General features: G+C 50.7%; 1 protein-coding gene across 2 annotated transcripts; it reads right to left on the bottom strand.

Annotated features, from left to right (window-relative positions):
- Positions 1–1035: 1035 nt before the first annotated feature.
- CCM2L (CCM2 like scaffold protein) lies at positions 1036–22084 on the bottom strand. Of its 2 annotated transcripts, XM_070589087.1 has the most exons (10): positions 21994–22084; positions 19301–19468; positions 16992–17075; positions 16711–16894; positions 15419–15873; positions 9437–9572; positions 7707–7770; positions 5289–5418; positions 4590–4728; positions 1036–3688 (listed from the first exon to the last, which is right to left on the bottom strand). In XM_070589087.1, exons 1-10 carry the CDS (start codon positions 22021–22023, stop codon positions 3375–3377), a joined length of 1704 nt encoding a protein of 567 aa, XP_070445188.1. In that variant the 5' UTR covers positions 22024–22084; the 3' UTR covers positions 1036–3374. The 2 variants fall into 2 exon arrangements, with proteins under 2 accessions (XP_070445188.1, XP_070445189.1); XM_070589088.1 differs by lacking the exon at positions 21994–22084 and having other exon boundaries at positions 19260–19384.
- Positions 22085–22786: the final 702 nt, after the last annotated feature.

The following is a 22786-nucleotide window of genomic DNA, read 5'->3' as shown; positions in this document are numbered from 1 at the left end:
CCTTACACTACCCCCAGAGGTCTTTGGGAACCAGCTGTCCCACCCCCAGGGGCTTTCCCCTCCTGCAGTGCCAGGAACTGAACCATGATGGCAGCATCTCTGGATGCTGCAGGAGGAAGTGTGGGCAGAGCCCCCATGCTCAGAGCTTGGGCCGCCCCAGCCAGGGCCCTTTGGACCTTAGAACCTAAGGGGTTACACGGCTTTGGTAAGAGGGTAGTCCCAGGGTGGGTGGGTACTTCCTCAGGGTGTGAGGGAAATTGCTTCACCCGGAGTTGTGGGGTAAGAACTGTCCCTCGCAGCAGCCTTGTCACTCTGCCCTGGCTAGGACCGTGGGCAATCTCTGAGCTTGCTCCTCTTGTAAAAGCCCTTAGGCCTATCTCTTTGGCTCCTGGCCCTAGCCAACTGACTTCTCCCACTCTGACTGCCTCACTCGGGAACTTATTAAGGCTGCCCCGGCCTCAGGTCCAAATGCCTCAGCCTGCAATCGCTACATCCCACAGGCTGGTAGACAGGAGGGCAGAGCAGCGGGGAGCATGGACTCTGGGTTAGCCAGATAAGGGTCAGAATCCCAGCTCACTGTGTGACCTTGGGTCATTCACTTCACCTCCTTGAGCTCTAGTTCTCTCACCCATAAAGTGAGGATAAACAAATTTGAAAACATCAAAATTAAGGATTTGTTCAATGGAACAAATTTGCTCAAAGGAAGACACCATAGGTCAGTGGTTCTCAAACTGTGGTCCCCGGATCATCAGCATCACTCTAGTACTTGTTAGAAATGCAAATTCACAGGCCCCGCCCCCGCTCTATTGAGTCAGAAACTCTGGGATGTGGCTAACCAATCTGCGTTTTAGCAATCCTTCCAGGAGATTCTGATGCATGCTACAGTTTAAGAATCGCTGTCATAGATAAACCGAACAGATGGGCAACATATTGGGAGAAGATCTTTGGGACATCAGAATTCAACAAGGGATTAATATCTAAAATGTATAAGCTATTCCTGCAAATTAACAAGAGAAAGACAAGAAACACAACAGATAATGGGCAAAACATACCAACAGGCAATTCATTGAAGGCGAAGCCCAAATGCCCAACATGTATCGAAGGAGGTTCTGAACAGAGAAAAGCAAGTTGAAACAACACTGGGATGCCACCTTACACCCAAACTGCAGGCAAAAATTACCAAGTTGGAGAATGTAAAAGCTCATGAAAATGGGGGGACACAGTGGCCTTCACATGCTGCTAGTGGAGCCATTTTGCAGAATTTAGTGAAATTTAAAACGTATATGCCCTGTGATGTAGCAATTTCACTCTTGGGTATAGAGCCCAAAGAAATTTTCACTTAAGTTCATAAGGGTTGTGTACAAAGATGTTCATCCCGGTGGTGTTTGTGGTAAGAGAGAATTGGAAGCCACCTGAGTGTCCATCACTGGGGGAATGGATAAATAAAACAATGGATGCTCAGCTTGGGATATTCTGCAGCTGTTCGATGCACTAAGCTAGATTTTTCCTACAGCAACATGGATTATTAAAAACCATTTTATAGAGTGACAAAAAGGAAGCAATAGAATGAGATCCTTACACAATACCATTTATGTGGTGTAAACACATATATAAAGCATTGTGTATTGTATGTCCAGGAACATATATCAACACATAGGGGCGGGTGCCCATGGTGGGGAGGGGAAGGAGTGTGGGGAATGTGTAGATGGAGTGGGAAAATAAAGCAAAACGCCAGAAGGGGCTTGCATGGGCCCATTATGATGGGATGGCCATTTGCCACAAACTGAGTGTGAATCATGGAACTCTCTGGACCTGAAGCCCCAAGAACAGTAATCTTACTTTAACATTGCTGATAATAGGCGCTGGCCCTGATGGCCTAGCGGTTAAGCTTCAGCGCCCACCGCTTTGGCGGCCCAGGTTCGCTTCCCAGTAGGGGAACCACACCACCCATCTGTCAGCTGCCATGCTGTGGTGGTGGCTCACATAGAAGAACTGGAAGGACTTACAACTAGGATATACAACCATGCACTGGGGCTTTGGGAAAGAAAAAAAAAAAGAGGAAGATTGGCGACAGATGTCAGCTCACGGCAAATCTTTCCCTGGAAAAAAACAATTGGTGCTAATAGTACCTGCCTCCTGGTAAGTACCATGTCTCTGGCCATGGAGGTCTCTGTAAAGTTTTACAAATACATTTTAGCTCTCCTATGAGTCTCTGGCCTCCTCTCAGGGCTTACTCCTTTTAGCCTCCAAGCCTTTACTCAGGCTGTCCTTATCCTGACTTCTCTCCCTCTCCACCCTGCCTTCAGATGTCTTTGACCACCCCAGGCCCCTGAGATGGCTGCCTGAGGAGTCTTGGGTACTTTTCATTTGGGACTTGAGCAGGGAGCCAGGCTGTAACAGAGCCCTGAGGGGGAAGTCCTATTTCCTCTTCCCAAAGCGGGAGCTCCCTGAGTGTCTTCTTACATCTCACCCCATCTCAGTTCCCATCCCAGTGCACCCAGGGTAAAGACAGGTAAACTGAGTCAGACAGCGTTAGATGTGGAAGAGAGGGGCATTTACTGAGCACTTATCACATGCTAGACCCAGCACGAAGGTCCTGACCTTCGTTAATACCCATGACCACCCTTTAGGTAGGTGGGCCCATCTCGCCAGACAGATGAGGAAACAGGAGGCACAGAGAGGCCAGGACAACAACAGGAGGAGGCCTAGGTCTGCCTGGTTCCCAGTCCAAGATCTACCTGCTCAGAGTCCTCGGGCCAGGACCCCAGGTCACCACCTCTGGGTCAACTCTCAGTAGAGAAAAACCTCCATCGCACTCTGATGATCCAATTCCTGCCATCAGGGGAGGGGAGACTCTGCCATTTAGAGGCTTATAAAGACCGTCTATACTAGCATGGCCAGTTCGAGGTAATAAGATATTAGGAGATCCCCTCAAGTCCCTTCTCTTTTGAACCTCAGTTTCTCCAGCTGTAAACCGGGAGGAGCAGAGGTCTCTGGAACTGTTTTCTCAGTCGGCCAGCAGGTGGAGCCCACTCTTCATCCCTGCCTTGGCCTCTAGAAAGCGCCGAGTCGCGGGGAGGAGTCGGTGTCCGGGGCCGAGCCTACGAACTAGCGGGACAAAGAAGGACGCAGCCCACCTGCGGGGGGCAGAGGGCCCGCTGATCCTCGGGCGACTGCCCAGGGCTTATAGCCCCGCCCCCTGCAGGACATTCTCGGTACTGCAGGGGCCAGAGCCCCGAGGGCGGGGACCGAGACCTGGGAGAGCGCAGGCCCCGCGTCGGGGTGTGAGGAGGGGCCCCTGGGGAGGGGGCCGCACGGGCAAGAATGAGTGGAGGGGACCCAGAGGCTGGGTTGCGCATGGGCGTGACTACAGGCTACAGGTAGTTGTCCTCGGCCGCGTCATCCCCGCCGGGGGAGCCCCGCGCCTCCTCGTCCGTGCTGTCGTCGTCGTCGGGGGCCAGCGCCTCGATGTCGTGCGTGATGTCGGCCAGCAGCCGGTGGAAGGCCTGCACCTCGGGCCGCTGGGCCGCGCCGTCGTAGCTGCGCACGGCCGACGCCGACGTGGAGCTCATGCTGCGCTTGATGCGGCCGAAGCTGTCGGTGAGGATGCCACCCTCGCGGATGCCCACGCCCTCCAGGAAGCCCTCGAAGTAGCCGATGTCCTGGTCCGGGATGAAGGGCCGCATCCCTGCGCGCCGAGGGGCAGGGTGACTCCTGGGCTTCAGCCCTTCCCCTCCCACAGAGGAATCACCTTTTCGGGAGATCTGAGTTCGAATCCCCGCCCCGCCACTCACTGGCTGTGTGGCCCTGCACGAGTTGCTCCACTTTGTGAGCCCGAGAATGACATAATGCTCGGCACACAGTAAATGCTCACTACATGCTCGCTTATTATTGTTGTTATTATTATTGCAATTGTTACATTCCCATTTATTAGTTGCCTGACCCTCATTAAATAACTACCTGAGCCGTACTTTCCTCCCCTGTGAAACTGAGATAATTGCACCTGTTCTCCCGGTAGGGGTGTGAGGATTAAATAAGGTCCTTAGCACACACTAAGTGCCCCATAGAAAGCAGCTCGTTTTGTTCCCATCTCTACTTATTAGCTATGTGACTTCAGTACTGTACTTTGCTTCTCGGAGCCTCAGTTTCCTCATCTGCAAAATGGGAGCAGGTAATAGTTCCTACTTCCCAGAACTGAGGCATTCGTTGAGATGGTGCTTGGCACACGGTGACTGCCAAATACATGTGAGCTTATTTAATATTATTATTCCTGTTGTTATTATTAGCTTTCCTTACTAGCTATGTGATCTTGGATAAGTTCCTCAGCCTCTCTGAGCCTCAGCTTCCTCATGGAGAAAATGGGAAGAACTCTTCCCTCTCCCAGCTTTGCTGTGAAGGTGAAATGGCTATACCAGTGCTCTGTTCTTATCAGCTCTCTGTGGCTGCAGGCACGTTCCTTCCCCTCTCTGTCTCCTCATATGTCCCATGGACCTCATGATCATGGCCTTACTGGAGGCTGAGGGATAAGGAGTAAGTACTCCCAGGCTGGTGCCTTGGCCGGCCCTTGGTGGGTGGGGCAGAGAGCTCACCGAGAAGGAGGAACTTTCGCCGCTCCCCATAGAGCTTCAGCAGCCCCGCGCAGTAGTCCTGAATGGGCAGCCCCAGCCGGTACTCCCGCAGCAGCAGTGCAAACTGCTGGATCTCGGGCGGCCCCAGCTTACTCCGCAACTGTGGGAACACCACGTGAGGTCAATCCCACGGAGGTCCCACGCCCAACCCCTGCCTAAAGACCCGGAGCCCTCTCGAAGGGCAGATTTGGCTCAGCCCTCCTCTGAAAATCCTTCCATGGCTTATGGGGGGACAGCCAGACCCCTTGGGCTGCATCTGAGAATGGGATGTGGACTCAAGCTGCCTGAATTCATACCCTGGCCCCTTCACTGAGCAGCTCTGTGATCTTGGGTTGGTGACAACCTCCCTGACCCTTGTTTTCCTTATCTGTGAAGTGAGGCTCATGATGGAAACTCCCTCGTGGGTTGTTGAAAGGATGATGCACAAAAGGGGCTTAGGACAGTGCCTGGTATACAGCAAGCACTCAATTAATGCTACCTGACACTATTTAAGGCCTTTGCTAAGCTAGCCTCAGTTTCCTCTCCTAACCTCATGTCCCACCCTGACCTCTGAGGTTTTATGCTTCCGTTATGTGCAGGCTTACATGATTCCTGAAATATCCCCACGTTTTCTCCAGCCTCCAGGCCTTTGTGCTGTTTGCACTGCCTGTCCCAGCTCACCGTGACCATGTAATCCTGCAACTGCTCAAGGCCCAGGCCACTGTGGTCGCTGCTGCTGCAGTGGGAGCCATGGAAAGAGGGTGTGGACGTGCCGCTGTAACATGCTTCAAATGTGTCCTGGGAGCCATTGCTGCAGGGATAGGCAGACAGGGGCCCTCACTCACCTCACTCCAGCTCCTCTCCCTGCAGAGGACTGAAGGTGGGAGGGCACAGCTGCTGATGCTCTGGGCCTGGGGCCTCATCCAGATTCAAGGCCCCACATGATCTGCCTTGTCTTTCAAGCCTCCTCTCTCGCTGGGCTCTCCCTTGTTCTTTATGCTCAGGCCACCCTGCCTTCTCCCTTTTCCTCTAATACTCCAAGTACTTCCCCACCTCTGGGCCTTTGCACATGCTGTTCCCTCTGCCTGGAATGCCTCTCTCCCCCTGTCTTTTACTCAGCTAATTCTTAGTCATTGTTGGATCTTAAATGTTGCCTTCTCAGGAAAGTTTGCCCTGATTCCCCCAGACTGGGTTAGACCCTCTGTCAAATGGGTCACAGAGTCTATAAATCTACCCATTATATGCAAGGCCTTTCCAGATGCCCCTAGCAAATGTCCTCCCTGACCACTCTCTGCCGCAGCCGTGGCGCCTCCTGACGGTTCTTCCGACACACCGAGCTGCATCCTGCCCCAGCATCCTCGCTCTTGCTCTTCCGTCTACCCCAGCGCTCTTCCCCTTCCCTCCTCCAGGTCTCAGCTCAAGGGTCATCGCCCCAGAGGCCCTCCTGACTCCCAGATGAGGGGAGCCTCTCTGAGCACTCTGAGCCTCTCTTCCGTGCTCATTACCATCAGCGTTTATTCCTGTTAAGTAATGGTTTCACTGTCTCCGCCGCTGGACTGTAAACCAGGCAAGAGCAGGGAGCTTGGTTTCCTTTGTTTGTTAAGCACCCGCTACGTGCCAAGCGCAGGTCTCGTCTCGTCTTGTCCCCACTGTAGCCCTAGCACACAGCACAGTGCCTGGCACGTGGTAGGGACTCAATAAATATTGCTTAATAAAATGTCAGCCTCCTTCCTGGTCTCTAAACTGTTCCAGAACCATCTTCCATTATCACCTGCAGAGAAGCAGTCTGGCTTAGTGGTTAAGGGTGTGGACTCTGGAGCCAGCCTGTGTGGGTTGAAATCCCAGGCCTACAACTTACTAGCTGCTTGACCTTTGGCAAGCTACTTAACTTCTCTATTCCTCAGTTTCTCCATCTGTAAAATGGGATGATAAAAATCGGTGTCGTGAGAATGAGAGGAGCTCATATTTGTAAAGCACTCAGAGTCATGGACTATAAGCAATAAGTAAACAGCAGTCCCTGTAATGTTGCTGTATTGATTAAAAAGAGTGAAATGCTTCATAGGACAGTACTCGGCACACAGTTCGATTAGTCATTATCATGATTGTCATCTCTCCAGGAGACACCAGGCTGTTTAAGGACCTGCCCCAGGCACACGGGATTAGGAAGACAAATATATTGCCACTAAAAAGGAAAAAAATGAAAAAAAAAGAGGGCATCTATCACTGGCAGAGACTACTACTTGTCAAGCTAATGGCCTTAATAACAGAACTAGCTCGTCCTGGTTTGCCTGGGACTTTCCTGGTTTTAGTACTGAAAATCCAGTGTCCTGGGAAACCCCTCAATCCTGGGCAAACTAGGGTGTGGTTGGTCACACTAAACAGAACCCTGGACAATGTTCCCAATGGAGAAATTTTTTCCTTTAAATCCTACATTTTCCAGCCTTGCCTACAGCTAGTTGTAGCCATGTGACCAAGTTCTGACTGATGAAATGTAAGCAGAAGTTGTCAGGTGGGAATTCCAGCAAAGTCTTTAAAGAGGCACTGGCATGCTACTGTGATGGCTGGAGCTATGACCACCACCTTGGTTCATGAGGTAACCTCGAGGATTGAAGCAAGTGCTGAGGAGGGAGGAAAAGATAAGCCTGGGCCCGCCATGACCATAAGGCCATGAGCTCCTGGTCTATTTTGTGTGAGAGATAGGGGGAAAAGTGCTCTATCCTGTTTAAGCTTCTATTTTAGGGTTTTCTATTATGTAGAATGAAAACCAAAGTAAACCAAGATTATTTGTGGGCACTAGCTGTGATTTTGGACTCTGCAGGCCACCGTGTCAGGATGACTGGGAGAGAACCGCAGGCCTACGTGGACCGCAGTTCTGGGTTCTGGTTGCCCCATGGGCCTCTCTGAGGTCTGGATCCTATGAGCTCCTAGGATCCCAGTTTACCCCACCCTCAACGCTCAGTGTCTCAGCACAAATCAAGGTAGGCTCCCTTTCTCCCACGCTCTCTTGCCCACATGGGACTCAAGAATGCCAAGGAGAACGACCCTGTTTGTGCAGGGGATGGGGGCAAGAGTGGGGTCCCTGGCAAGGGCAGTACCTACAAGGAGCTGCAGCAGCTGAAGTCAGCGTCGTAGGCGTAAGTCCCGTCCGTGCGGCAGCTGTCACCTGCGGCCGGCAGACAGAGAGGCTGTCAGAGGCAGCCAAGAGGGCCCAGCCTCCCTGGCTCCCCGGAGGCCCCACCTTCCTCCCCACCCTGGGGTCGGGATGGAGGCAGGAGGCTGGGTGGCACTGGAAGCAATGGTGAGGGTGTGAGCTGTTACCCCGAGTGAAACGGGCGGCCGGTGGAAGATGCTGACCCCGACTCCCGCCCCACCAACACACAGCTGACCTCGGGCAGCTTGCCTTCCCTCTCCTGGCCCTCAACGTCCTCAACGCCGGACAGTACCACCTCCTGCCTGCCTTATGGGGGTCCTGGGGACAGCAGGCTAGAGGACAGGTGAGGGAGCATCTTGGAAACAGTATGTGTTTGAGGCGAGACAAAAAAAGAGCTTTGGAAGGGGGAAGGAACTCAAAATCTTGAGAAGAAGCCCCATTTCCAGAGAACTTGGTCTGCACCCAGCCCTGTGATCTCACTGAGTGCAGGCACTTCCTCACCCTTCGCATCTTGGCTCCCTCAGTGTCACTGCCTTGGGACCCTCCCCTGACTTCCCAGGCAAGGAGCTTCCGCCTGTACTCCTCACAACACAGCGTGTGGCTACACTGTATCTGTGTAAGATCTAAGTACTCTTTGCCGACCTCAGTAATGCAAGTGAGGGCAGGGCAACGTCTGGCTTTGCTCACCAGTACATCCTGGGGATTAGCAGGATCCGGCACATAGTAGGTGCTCAATAAATATTTGTCACATGAATGAATTTGTTGAAATATTTGTTCAGTTATCTCATTGATTTGTCCACTATTCCTGTGAGAGTCAATGAGCTATCCCACCTTCCCACAGATGGGAGCGCCTCCAGAAGGAAGGAGCCGGCTCCCTGTTGCTGGAACTATGCAAACAGGGGCCACGTTGAGGCGCTGTGGCTGAAGAAGTTTACTATAGCCTTGAAGGCAGCATGGGGAGTGAAGCTGTTGCAGACAGAATCTTTAGAATCAGACACACCTGGGTTTGCATCCTGACTCTGCCATTTCCCAGCTGTGTGATCTTCAGCAATTTATTGACTACTCTGAGCCTTAATATCCTTATCTGTAAAATTGAAATCATACGGTCTCGGAGGGGTCTTTCATCTATTCAGAAAATACTTCTTGAGCATCTGTGCTGTCCCTGGTCTCATGCTGGGCGCAGGTGATACAGTGGCCAACAGGACAGACAAGGTTGCTATGAGGATTCAATAAGACTTGGCACATAGTTGGTGCTCAATAAATGCCTCTATTAGTCTCATTCTCGTTCCAGCCCTTGACGGCATTCAAGGAAACCTTCAATTTCCGGTCTGGAAATCGTGGTTGTGACCTAGAGTCCTAGTGGGATTAAATGGCTGAGTAAACAGACAATGTATGTGCTTAGGTTTCTGCAGAGCAGGGACACTAGAAACAAAGGGGAGAGAAGTTCAGCTGACGGGGCTTGTTCTCAATCTGGCGACCAGAACCTCTATGAAGAGGCCAGGTTTGAGGCCACTTTGAAAGTCGGCATGTTATTTTAACTACAAAGCAGGGGTACACTGTAATCATGGTAGCGATCAGGACCCCTAAAGGCTTTGATCGGCCTGAGTCCTGGGGCATCCCCCCTTCCCAGCCTTCTGAGATGTTTGTAGGAGGAGTGGCCAGGAGCTCGAGTACTCACTGCGGCTGCAGAGCCAGGGCCGTTCGGGTGTGGATGTGTAGTGGTAGCCAGCCCGGTCCACGCACTCGATGCTCTGGTCCCCATAGATGATCTGGAAGACCTGACAGATGAGGGCACAGGACTCCTCGGCAGCATCCTGGCCCAGGGAGGAGGATAGAGAGCTCAGGCCCTCACTAGTGACCAGGATGCCCCTGCTTCCTAAAACACTGTGTGAGGAGGCTCACAGGGGCACGCGTGCACACACACACACACGCACGCGCGCACACCTGTGGATGCCTTTAAATCAACTTTGAGGATATTTCCCATCAAAGTTATATGGCCATTCTCTGAGTCTTGGACCTATTTACAGAATCCAGCAACAGCTCTAACTCTTTGCCCTGAAAAATGCACACGTGCACCCCAAATTTCTGGGGGATTCACCGGCCCTCCTGAAGCTTATCTAAAATAAGCCCTAATTTAGTTTAATTTATAGGTAAGAAGCTGAGGTCCAGAGAGGTGAAGTGATCAGCTAGGACCAGAACCCAGGCCCCCTAATACCTACTAGGAGGAGGAAGAATTAAATGTATGAAAATTTTAGGCTCAAGATAGTTGCTGGATGCTATATTTAGATATGAGCTTCCTGGCACCAAGGGAACAATGGAAGCAGGATGAATATAGAAACTTCAGTCTCCAATAGAAGGAAGGAATTTAAGTCCTTGGGTGGAACTTTTTTGAGATTGCAAATTTGAAGAGGAATTTGCTTTTTTTAATTTATCTCTTTGTGTCTTTAAGCAAGAGACACAAAAAGATAATAACTGATGAAGAGACCATCTTCATGAAGCCATTTCCTGTTTTGTGTCTCTAAAAAAAGCCTAAGGTGTAAATTAAAATGTAACCCAGGATAAAAAGTGAACCAAGAAGAAACAGAGAATCTGAATAGACCAATCACAAGTAAAGAGATTGAAACAGAAATCAAAAACCTCCCCAAAAATAAAAGTCCAGGACCAGATGGCTTCTGTGGAGAATTCCTTCAAACATTCACAGAAGATTTGATACCTATCCTTCTCAGACTTTTCCAAAAAATTGAGGAAGGTGGAACACTCCCTAACACATTCTACGAGGCCAACATCACACTGATCCCAAAGCCAGATAAGGACATCACAAGGAAGGAAAATTACAGGCCAATATCGCTGATGAACATAGATGCAAAAATCCTGAACAAATTTTGGAAGACAGAATACAGCAATACATTAAAAAGATCATACACCATGATCAAGGGGGATTTATACCAGGGACACAGGGATAATTCAACATCTGCAAATCAATCAATGTGAGGAATAAAAACCACATGATCATCTCAATAGATGCAGAGAAAGCATTTGACAGGATCCAACACTCACTTATGATAAAAACTATCAATAAAATGGGTATAGAAGGAAAGTACCTCAACATAATAAAGGCCGTATATGACAAACCCAAAGCCAACATCATACTCAGTGGGGAAAAACTGAAAAGCATCCCCCTGTGAACAGGAACAAGACAAGAGTGACTACTCGCACCACTCTTATTCAACATAGTACTAGAGATTTGGGCCAGAGCAATTAGGTAAGAAAAAGAAATAAAAGGTATCCAAACTGGCAATGAAGAAGTGAAACTCTCACTGTTTGAAGATGACATGATTCTCCATATACAAAACCCTAAATAATCCATCAGAAAACTATTAGCAATAATCAACAACTACAGCAAAGTTGCAGGGTACAAAATCAACTTACAAAAATCACTTGCATTTCTATACTCTAATAATGAACTAACAGAAAGGGAACTCAAGAATACAATCCCATTTACAATCACAACAAAAAGAATAAAATATCTAGGAATCAATTTAACCAAGGAAGTAAAGACGTATACACTGAAAATTCTAAGACATTATTGAAAGAAATTGATGATGACATAAAGAAATGGAAAGATGTGCCATGCACACGGCTTGGAAGAATAAACATAGTTAAAATGTTCATACTACCTAAAGCAATCTGCAGATTCAGTGCAATTCCAACCAGAATCCCAATGACATTCTTCACCGAAATAGAACAAAGTATCTTAAAATTCATACGGGGCAACAAGAGACCCCAAATAACTAAAGCAATCCTGAGAAAAAAGAACAAAGCTGGAGGCATCACAATCCCTGACTTCAAATATACTACAAAGCTATAGAAACCAAAACAGCATGGTACTGGTGCAAAAAACAGGCACACAGATCAATGGAACAGAATTGAAAGCCCAGAAATAAAACCACACATCTATGGACAACAAATCTTCAACAAAGGAGTTAAGAACATACAATGGAGAAAGGAAAGTCTCTTCAATAAATGGTGTTGGGAAAACTGGACAGCCACATGCAAAAGAATGAAAGTAGACCATTATCTTTCACCATACACAAAAATTATCTCAAAGTGGATCAAAGACTTGAAGGTAAGACCTGAAGCCATAAAACTCCTAGAAGAAAATATATGGAGTACACTCTTTGACACCAGTCTTAGAAGGATCTTTTCGAATACCATGTCTACTTAGACAAAGGAAACAAAAGAAAGAAAAACAAGTGGGCCTTCATCAGACTAAAGAGCTTCTGCAAAGCAAAGGAAACCAGGAACAAAATGAAGAGACAACCCACCAAACTGGGAGAAAATATTTGCAAATCATATATCCAACAAGGGGTTAATCTCCAAAATATATAAAGAACTCACACAACTGAACACCAAAAAAACACACCACTCGATCAAAACGTGAGCAGAAGATATGAACAGAAATTTTTCCAAAGAAGATATACAGATGGCCAATAGGCACATGAAAAGATGTTCAACATCACTAATCATCAGGGAAATGTGAATCAAAACTACACTAAGACATCAACTTATACTCCTTAGAATGGCTATGATCACCAAGACAAAAAATAGCAAATGTTGGAGAGGATGTGGAGAAAAGGGAACCCTCATACACTGCTGGGAATGCAAACTGGTGCAGCCACTATGGAAAACAATATGGAGATTTCTCAAAAAATTAAGAATAGAAATACCATATGACCCAGCTATCCCACTACTGAGTATTTATCCAAAGAACTTGAAATCAACAATTCAAAGAGGCTTATGCACCCCTATGTTCAATGCAGCCCTATTCACAAGGCCAAGATGTGGAAGCAGCCCAAGTGCCCATCGATGGATGCTTGGATAAAGAATATGTGGTATATATATGATGGAATACCACTCAGCTATTACAAAAGACAAAATTGTCCCATTCTCAACAACATGGATAGATCTTGAGGGTATTAAGTTAAGCGAAATAAGCCAGACAGAGAAAGACAAACACCGTATGATTTCACTCATATGTGGAAGATAAACTAACACATGGACAAAGAAAACAGATTAGTGGATACCGGAGGGCAATGCAGTTGGGGGTTGGGCACAAGGGGTGAAGGGGCTCATTTACATGGTGACTGACAAACAAGAATGTGCAACTGACGTTTCACAGTGTTATAAATTACGACCTCAATTAAAAAAATGTAACCCAGGATAGGCATTTTGGAATGGGGAATGTCCTAATCATTAAAGCAGGATTGATCCTTAACCCTACAAAAGGGACAGAGAAGAGAGGATTCTTATTTCACAGTTAAAGACCCTGAGGCTTTGAGTGCTTAAGTGACTTGCCCAGCTCACAGCAGGCTCACAGCACTGGTTAAGACTGCATCCAGGTTTTGACGCTAACTCTTGAACTCTTTTTGGGACCATGATGCCTTAGGTAGGAGGCCAGAGGCTCAGATACTCCTGGAAAACTACTCTACTTCTATTTACTGATTCCACAGATTCTCATTTAGTTCTAATGCTTGGCAGGCACTGGTCTAGGCTCTGGGCTCCCAGAGGTGAATTAGATGAGGTCTGTACCTCAAAGCCCTCACAGGCGAGTGGGATAAACAGGACACACTGGTCCCTCTGCCTAGAATTCACTTTCCTGGCTCTTCGCCCTGCTGACTCCATTTTTTCCTTCACATTGCAGCTTAAAAGGCACCAACTCATTTTCCCTATGGAAAATGGATCTCCTCCCTCATTATCACCATAACCTGCTTGTTTTCTTCTTGCTCCCCATTGCAAAGCGTAATAATATAATGTGCAGTAATTCATCCGTTCATTCACTATTTACTGAGCATCTGTTATGTGCCAGGCACTATTCTAGGTGCCGGAGATACACAGTGAACTATCCAGAGCACGTGGGTCTCTCGCACTCTCCAAGTGTGGCTGGAGTGAAGTGAACCAAGGAGAGAGTAGAAAGAGATGAGGCCAGAGAGGGAATGGGGATGGTGGATAAGGTGAGTGGCCTTATAAGCAGCCATAAGGAGTGAAATGGGGAGCCACTGGAAGATCTTGAGCAGTGACACAATGTGACATGTGTCAACAGGACTGCTCTGACCATGTGGGGGACAGATTGTAAGCAAGGACCGGATCAGTGAGGGGTGACTGCACAATCTAGGTGATAGGGGATGGGCATGGACCCAGGTGGGGACAGTGGAGGGTGGGGAGAAGATGGATTTTGGTTATATTTTAAAAATAGGGACAACAGGACTTGTTGACAGAGTGGATATGAGGGGTCTGTGTGTGAGAGAGACAGAGAGAGAGAGAAAGAGCGAGGAGCCAAGGATCACTGTAAGGTTTTGGTCTGAGCAACGGAAGGACACAGCTGCCATTAACGAAGGCAGGGAGACCAGGGGAGGAACAGGTTTGGGGGAGAAGATGGGAGCTCGGCTGCGGATGCGTTAGGTGTGAGATGATCATTAGACCGTCGAATGAGAGACTGAGTGGAGAAACTCGCCCGGAGATTTGGTAGGATACAACGTGGAGTTCTCAAGTGCTTTAAATGCCATGAGCCTAGAGGAGATCACCTAGAAACGAGTGTAGAGGAGAGAAGAGGAGCAAGGACTAAGCCTGGAGCACTCTAACCTTAAGAGGCTGGAGAGAAGAGGACGAACCAGCTCCTGAGAAGGAGCAGCCTGGGAGGTAGGAGGAAAACCAGGAGAATGCAGAGAGCTGGACGCCGAGCAAGAGAGTGCTTCAAGGGGGAGCCTGTCAGCTCCGGAGTCTGAGTTTCTGGTTATTATCCATCTCTCCCTCTAGCCAGGCACCTGTCTGTCTTCTTCACCACAGTGTGTATAAAGAGGGAGTTGGGTCAGAGGAAAAGCTTAGAAGGCTCAGGGCTGGAGGCTGTCTGCTGGACTGTGAGTTCCCTAAGGGGGACATCAAATGTGTCTAGTTCCTCTCTGTATCCATAGCACCTAGTCCAATGCCTAGCACAGAGTGCCGCTCAGTAAACATGGTCAAATAAATAAAAGCAAAATTGAACGTGGAGGATGGGAGGGAGGGGAGGATAGGGAAGGTAAGAATGGTGGAAAGGCTTCTGCCCTGGGTGACTGCCATAGTTAGCAAGAGTACAGGCTCTGAACTTCCTGGGTCCCAATGTTGAAATCGCCACGTGCTTCCTGTGTGACCTTGCACAAATTACTTAGCCCCTGGATCTCAGTTTCTTCCTCTATCGAATGGGGATGGTTGAAATATCTGCCTCTAAGGGTTAATGCTGGTTCTGTGTCTGGCATGGGTTGGCATACGATTCCTGCTGGTGATTAGTGTCATCATAATTGTTACTGTGGTAGCGCCGACAATGACGACATTGGAGAAGGAGCAGGGCCGGAGGGGGGGTTAGATCAAGGCTGTTTTGACCATTTTTTTTTCATCCCCTTGGGACAGCAAGGGGGAGGTGTCCAGGGCTGGAGTTTAGAAACCGTTTGGCCTGATGGGCACACAGGTAGTACCTGCGTTGGGTAGGTAGGGTAGGGTAGACCTGGGTAGGGCCGAAGGAGGGAGAAGGAAAGAGGTCGGGGTAGACCTCAGGAACCCCGTGAATGGGGCGGAGTGGGAGGACGCCCGGGAGGCAGCGCGCAGGGGCGCCGGGTGCCCTCGGGCTCACCCTGTTGGCCACTGCCAGGATGACGAGGTTGCAGTAGGCGTCGGGGCTGGGGTCCTGCGGGTCCAGCGGGTTGGGGCCCGGGTGGCGCCGCTCCCAGCTGCCGCCGCCCGCCTGCCTCCGCTCCCAGCTGCCGCCCAGCTTGCCCGCGCCGCCGCCGCCGCCGCCGTGCCGCCGCTCCCAGCTGCCGCTGAACGTCTGCCGCCGCTCCCAGCTGCCAGACGCCCGCGCCCCGGCGCGCTGGCGCTCCAGGCTGCCGCCGCCGCCGCCCCCGGCCCGGGCCTCGGCGCCCGCGCCCCCGCCCCACGCCATCCTCCAGTCCAGGCTGCAGATGGTGTGGCGTCGTTCCGTGGTGCCCACCCGCCGCTTCTCGGGCGCCGCGCCCGGCGGACCCGGGTCGCGCCCCGCGCCGCCGGGGCTGGCGTCTACGCCGGCCGGCACCGGGTCCACGCCCAGACCTAGGAGAAGCCGGTGGCCGTCAATCGCAGAAGATCCGGCCTAAGAGCCGCCTGCCGAGGCCAGTTGGGGTGCCCGACCCTGCCACCCAAAGGTCCACCCGCGCCTGGCCCGGCCGCTGGCTTCGAAGACATGCGGCCAGACCCGCCCCCACGCAGCATCCTTATATTTGGGCCACGCCCCCGGCCTCAGGCTCCACCCCTGGTTTTGGCTCCGCAGCCCATTCCCACCAGCCAGCCCGAACCCTGTCATCTGGTCTAAGGGTAGTGGTCAAGCTGTCCCCTACCTCTGTACCCTTAACTCGGACCCTGTCCTTGGTTTCAGGGCGACCTCCTTGGATTCGGTTTCCCCTCAACCCCGCCTCCGACCTCAGGCCCCGCCCCTAGTTTGCCGTGGTCAGACCTCTCCCACCTGCTGCCCCAGCCGCGAGCTCCGCCTCCCCGGCGTATGGCCCCGCCCCTAGAGCGGACTCCGCCCCTCACCCGAGCCTCCCTCCAGCCTCAGGGCCTCCCAGTCCTGCTCCCCTTCACCACGCCCTTTCACTTCAGGTATTGGCATTCTGGCTTCTCCACCCTTCCCAGGCTCCGCCACCTGGCCTCAGGATGGTGGGTCAGGCCGCCCACTCTTCATCCTCAACCTTGAGCTCCGTCTTCCTGCATATGGTCATAGCCCGGCCCTAGTCTCAGAGTGGTGTCAGGTCTTATCCATCACCCCATCATCCAGCCTCAGGCTCCGTGCCTTCCCTAGGTCACGCCCATTCCCAAGGCTAGACCGTTGGGCAGTTTCTCTTCCTCTTCACCTCCCGGCCCTGCTCCCCGGCCAGGCCCGGCCCGCCGTACCGGTCTTAAGCACTAGCAGGTGCAGCGCGTCGTCCTGCAGGTAGGAGGCGGCGGCGATCTCGTGCGTGGGGATGCGCAGAATGAGCTCCTCGTTGTCGCGCCAGGTGAGCAGCAGGCAGCGGGCGGACAGGCTCAGGATGCTGTCCTGCTCCGCTGTGGTCTTCAGCGGCAGCTCCTTCAGCTGCTGCAGGGTGGGTCGGATCTCCTGAGTCCCCAGGGGCCTCGGGTGGGAGAGGGAGAAGGGAACGAGACCCTGCCCTCCCTGCTCCCCAGAGCCTCACCCTGGCCGTGTCCAGCAGCTGCAGGAGCTCGTCCCGGCTGGAGGGGTTCAGTGAGGAGGTGACCCAGGTGAGGTGGCCCAGGAACTGGATGGGAAATGGGGCGGGGTTTGGGGTGGGAGAAGGGCAGAGAGAGGTCAGCCTGAAGGCTTGGAGGACCCTGACTTCCTCACTGCCGCAGCACGGGCAGACTAAGATAGAAATCTCTGAATTAATGATAATAACCTGATATAACTGATATTAAGGTGGTCGTAGAAGTCAGACACAGTCCTGAGAGCTTTATGCACATTCACTCATTCATCTCGGCTTTAAGGATGAGAAAACTAAGGCACAGCAAAGCTAAATAACATGCCCAATATTATATAGCCGGAAAGGGCCAAACTAAACTCCCCCCACCAGGGCCCACAACCCTGCTGCTAGCTTATGTTGCCTGAACACAGTTATTTAGCTAGGACAGAAGCAAAAGTCACTATACTAGCTTGAAAGAACTGACCGCCTGTGAACTTCCACTTGGCCTGAGTGGCTCTGTCCACCCCAAGCACCAGTGTCACCTGACTGTGCAAGTCACTTGTGCTCTTGATGATCTCATTGCAGAAGTTAAACGGAAAGGGAAGAATGTTCTGTCGAATTGCTATACAATTTTGTCAGAACAATGATGCTCCAAATCGATAAATTAGTTCTTCACTCATTCTTAGTTGTAACTTAATGTTATCACTTAACTTAGAGGTTATTTAATATGAGAATTAACTTTTTTCATTATTTTTGGTTTTAATCTTCTAGGTGAATTCCACCAATCACACCTTTTCTTTTCATTCTCTCTGAGATTTCAGTCCCCAGCTTTTAAGTGGATTTGTTATCTTTTTCCTCCATATAGGGTTCCAGATAAAATACAAGATGCCAGTTAAATTTGAATTTCATATAAACAATGAATACTTTTTTAGGTTTTTTTTTTTTTTTTAGTCCCACACAATATTTGGGACATATTAATACTACAAAAGTACTCATTGCGGGGCCAGCTCCGTGGCCGAGTGGTTAAGTTCGCGCGCTCCACTGCGGTGGCCCAGAGTTCGGATCCTGGGCATGGACATGGCACCACTCGTCAGGCCATGTTGAGGTGGTGCCCCACATCCCACAACTAGAAGAAGCTGCAACTAAGATATACAACTGTGTACAGGGCAGGTTTGGGGAGATAAAGCAGAAAAAAAAAAAAAGAAAAGGAAGATTGGCAACAGTTGTTAGCCCAGGTGCCAATCTTTAAAAAAAAAGTACTCATTGCTTATCTGAAATTCAAATTTAATGGGGCAGCCTGTTTTTGCTAAGTCTGACCCTCCTACCGCCATATCAATTTTCCTTGGGTAATGAGGATTCTCTGCTGCTCCTTCATGGTATTCACGAGGCAAAAGTAAAGCCCTTGAGTGGTCTAAGTCCCCTGGGGCTTGCTGAACTGGGTTCCTTTATCCCGGACACTGTTCAAGTAACATCACCACAGTAAAATCTCACAGGAAGGTGGGGCTTCTCAGTACACAGTGCACTGCCCCCACCGCTCTCCCGTGGGGGTAGGTTTTGAGCCCCATGTTGAGATGGGAGCACCGAGGCTGAGCAGAGGGATGTCACTTGCTGAGGGTCCACAGCATAAGGCAGGGGCGAGGCTGGCTTGAACCCAGGCCTCTTTCCCCGGAGCCTCCCCTTGTGAGACAGGGCTGGGCAGAGGTTGGTGTCAGGGAGAGGTAAGGTCTCTCGGGATGGGGTCCAGGACGTGCTACCCCAAAATGTGGCACCTTGGCATACTGAATATCTTAAGCTGAAGGACTTTGAGAAAGTGTCAGAAGCAGGAAGTTCGCTCTGACCTCCACCCCATCACCCTTCTTCCCTGAAAACCAGGAGATAAGTCTCCCATGTGAAAGGTGCCCTCCCTTGTATGGGGAGGAAGGGAGACGTCCTTGTCACCAGATACAGGGGATTTAGGGCCGGGCAGGCTGTATAAACAAACCCTGTTACTTCTTCACCTCTACTACCCCACGCCCAAAGCCCTCTGCCTTGTCAGTTGCTCACAGATTTATTGTTTCTTTGTCAAAAAGGAATAAAAGCTTCCTGCTCGGGTCACTTCTTGGGGTCTTGATTCTCTTGGGAAGGCTCTCCTGTACATATAAAAATTTAATAAAGTGTATATGCTTTTCTCCTGTTAATCTGTCTTTGTCAGCTTAATTTTCAGACCCAGTCAGGGGCCCTAAGAGGGTTGAGGAAAACTTTTTCCTCCGCTCCACTCCTCACCCCAAGATCCTTGCCACCGCTTCTCCTCATCCCGCACGCACCTTGACCTCTTTCTCCAGGTAGTCACACAGCAGAATCTGGGGGTCGATGAGGTAGTCCGGGGGATAGAGGGGCATGGAGTGCAGGGGCCGGCGGCTCACACTGCTCCGACAGGCTGCCCGGCGCCCGGCCTTGGGGAACACCAGCCTCCGGATGGGGGATACGAAGCCCTGGGGGCGGGCAGGGGAGGAGCGAGGAGATAACAAATAAAATCAGTAACAGGCAACGGACTTTATGGAGCGCTTATAGCGCTCAGTGTTTTCCTTACTTTACCTCATTTAGTTCTCACAAAAAGTCTGCAGAAGGGAGTTCTGTGATCCCCATTTTACAGATGGAGAAACTGAGTCCCTGAGCGGCAACTGGCTGATAAGTTCACCCGCTAGTAGGGGTAGAACCAATAGTTCCCCGTGGGCAGCCTGGCTCCCAAGCCTCCATTCTAAACACCCAGGTAAGGGCGGAGGCCCTGCCTAGGCCCAGGCTTAAGGAATGGGCCAGTCTGGGGCAAGTACAGAAAAACATTAGGATTCAATGTGGCTGGGTGGTGCATGCAAAGGTATTTGTTAAGCTATTCCCTATACTTTCCTAAAAATTAGAAGTAGTAAGTACATTTAATGTAATCCAGCGGCACATGCATGATAATGGCCTGGAGCAAGGGAAAAGAGCAAATCCCAGGGCCCCAGCCCAGCCCAACGGGCATCTCCTCTCCCAGGAAAGTGTGAGCACTACTCTAGAGCTGCAGTTCCCAGTGTGGTTCCTGGGTCACGAGCAGTAGCTGCACAGCATCACCTGGGAACTTGAGAGAAATGCACATTTCCAGACCTACTGAAATGCCCCATCCTAGACCTACTAGATCACAACATGGGGGTGAGACCCAATGATCTGTTTTTTTGTTTTTGTTTTGTTTTTTTTTGAGGAAGATTAGCCCTGAGCTAACTGCTGCCAATCCTCCTCTTTTTGCTGAGGAAGACAGGCCCTGAGCTAACATCCATGCCCATCTTCCTCTACTTTTTTTTTTTATATATGGGATGCCTACCACAGCATGGCTTTTGCCAAGCAGTGCCATGTCTGCACCGGGGATCCAAACTGGCGAACCCCGGGCTGCCGAGAAGCGGAACGTGTGAACTTAACTGCTGCGCCACCAGGCTGGCCTCATGAACTGTGTTTTAAGAAGCACTCAGGTGATTCTGATGCATGCCCAGCTCATTTTAAAACTAATATCGTGTAGCCTGGATGAGGCATATGGAAGCTCTGAGAAATGAGAACAAAACATCTCATTGGAAAGGGCATTGCAATCAGAGGGCACAGCATGTGCAAAACCCTGGAGGCTGCAAGGGCCCGGTGCACATGAGCCTGGAGAAGCTGTGTGTAGACCACTGTGGCTGAATTATGAGATGAACAACTCATAGAGGCCTTGAATGCCAGCTATGGAGCTGGGACTTTATCCTGTGTGTGTGTGTGTGTTTGTGTGAGTGGGATGGGGAGGTAAATGTTTTGTCTGTGGCCGTGAATGGTCCAGCCCTGCCCACTTCTCCAGCCTCATCTTACCCCATACTGCCCCTCTCTCCTGCCCTCCGGCTATAGGGCCATCTTTCAGGCCTTCCTCCTTGCTACATCATGGGGCTTTTGCACATGCTGTTCCTCTGCCTGAAACACTCTTCCCTACCTCCTTTCCTTCCACCCATCAGATCTCAGCTTAGACCGACCAGTCTAAGGATGAATCCCCTAATGTTCTGTCTCCCAGCACTGTGTATGGAGACTTATGCAATTTTACATTAATTGCTTTAAAAAAAAATTAGTAGTTGCCTCCCCCACTAGACTGTGAGCTCCAAAGAGGAAGCAGGGCCCCTGTTTGACTTTGTTCACCTCTGCATCACCACCAGCACCAGGCACGGTGCCTGACACTTAATAGGTCCTCAGTAAATACCCATAGAAGGAAAGAACCAAGAGAGAGTGTGCACGTATGTCTTAAGTCCCTTCTGAGCCCTCCTGATTCCCGTGGGAGCCTTTTAGAACAGCCTGAGCTAGGTTTCCTGGGGGAAGAGGGCTCCATGCGGGTGGCGTTGGGGATAGGAGTTGGAACCCGAGGGGGTCCCTGAACCACAAAGACAACCAGGCAGGGTGCCCAGAGAACCAGACTAGAAAACTTCTGAGAGTCAGGAGGGGGCGAGGATCTAGGGGGTGGGGGAATGACTGCAGGCTGAGGCCTTAGACCTGGCCTTTGTATAAAGATGGGCAGGGGTTGGAACGCAGCAGGGCAGTAGGTAGGCGTTTCAAGCCTGGATGGCAGCCTCATGGCACAGAATTGCCCTGGCTGAGGTCTTGTCTGGGGAGACAGGGGAATGGGTCTGTTGGGTGTCTGAATGTCCCTCTGTCTGAAAAGCTGCAGGGAGGAACCACCAGGAACACCAGGAAAGCAGGTTGAGAGTGTCTTCTGACAGATGTATCTGGCTGGGTTTCCCTGGACGGTACCTGTCTGTCCATTCCGGGGACGGCAGAGGCCGCTGAGAGTGGAAGGACAGGTTCGGGAGTTTGGAGCCTAAATGTCTGGCTACCCCAGGGTCGGGAGGAAGATCCTTCCAAATGAGAAGAAAGCCCCTCCTCTGCCCCTCACTGCTCAGCCCCCACCCCAGGCTTCCCACTTCCCCAGCTCCAGGCACGTTTCTCTACCCTGCATCCCTCCCAACCTCCCACCTACCTTTTTCCCTTTCTTGACTTCATATTCCATGGCGAAGCGTCCCCTCCACTCCTGCTACCCTCCTGGACACCCCCTCCACCCTCTCCCCCACACAGTTCCTTTGTTCTTTTTCCTGCCTGGTCGGAAACTCCACCAGCCCCGGAGTTCCTGCCCCTCCCGTCTGATAGTCAGCAGAGGTGGGAGGGGGTGGAGGACCAGCCTTGGGACTCTCCAGCTGAAAAGTGGAAGCCCAGCTATAGCACCTGCCCTGGGGAGAGAGCCTCGAGCTTCCAGCAGAGGGCTTGCTGTTTCGGGGGCTTGGGAGTTGAATAAGGCTGGGGAAGGGTACCCCAAATTGGGAGTCAGAAAATCCCGAATTCCGCCCTTACTTCTGCCACTGACCTTGCTGTGTGACCTTGGAAATGAAATAGTTGCCCCTTTCACAGCCTCAGTTTCCCCCTCCCCTCTATAAATTGGGAGTAAACATCGCCTCCCTCTCTGGGCTGCTGTGGTGAGAAATAAATGAAAGAGTGGGTGGGAAAATGCTTCATAAACTATAGAATACTGTGTCCAAGCAAGCTATGAATCTAAACAATGAATCATTACTACTAAGGGCGGCAGTATGCACAGGTTTTGGAGACAAGCTGTCTGGGTTTGAATCCTGGCTTTGCCACTTACTAAGATTATGACCTTGGGCAAGTCCTTTAACCTCTTTTGCCTCAATTTCCCTGTCTATAAAATGGGCATAACACCAGGTCTGACCTCCTGGTGACCTTGTAAGGACTAAATGCACTTAGAAGAGCTCCTGACACAT

This window comes from Equus przewalskii, chromosome 21, assembly GCF_037783145.1.
Source record: "Equus przewalskii isolate Varuska chromosome 21, EquPr2, whole genome shotgun sequence".
Lineage (NCBI taxonomy): Eukaryota > Metazoa > Chordata > Mammalia > Perissodactyla > Equidae > Equus > Equus przewalskii.
The sequence above is the reverse complement of the archived record's forward strand: the minus strand, read 5'-3'. Positions and strand labels throughout refer to the sequence as shown.

Excerpts from the sequence above, each read along its gene's own strand:
- CCM2L (XM_070589087.1), bottom strand. The coding sequence starts at position 22,023 with ATGGAATATGAAGTCAAGAAAGGGAAAAAG. Across the intron at positions 7,771-9,436 it reads GCCCTGGCTCTGCAGCCGCA|GTGACAGCTGCCGCACGGAC; the intron begins GTGAGTACTCGA and ends TGCCGGCCGCAG. Across the intron at positions 5,419-7,706 it reads TTCAGCTGCTGCAGCTCCTT|CAATGGCTCCCAGGACACAT; the intron begins GTAGGTACTGCC and ends CTATCCCTGCAG.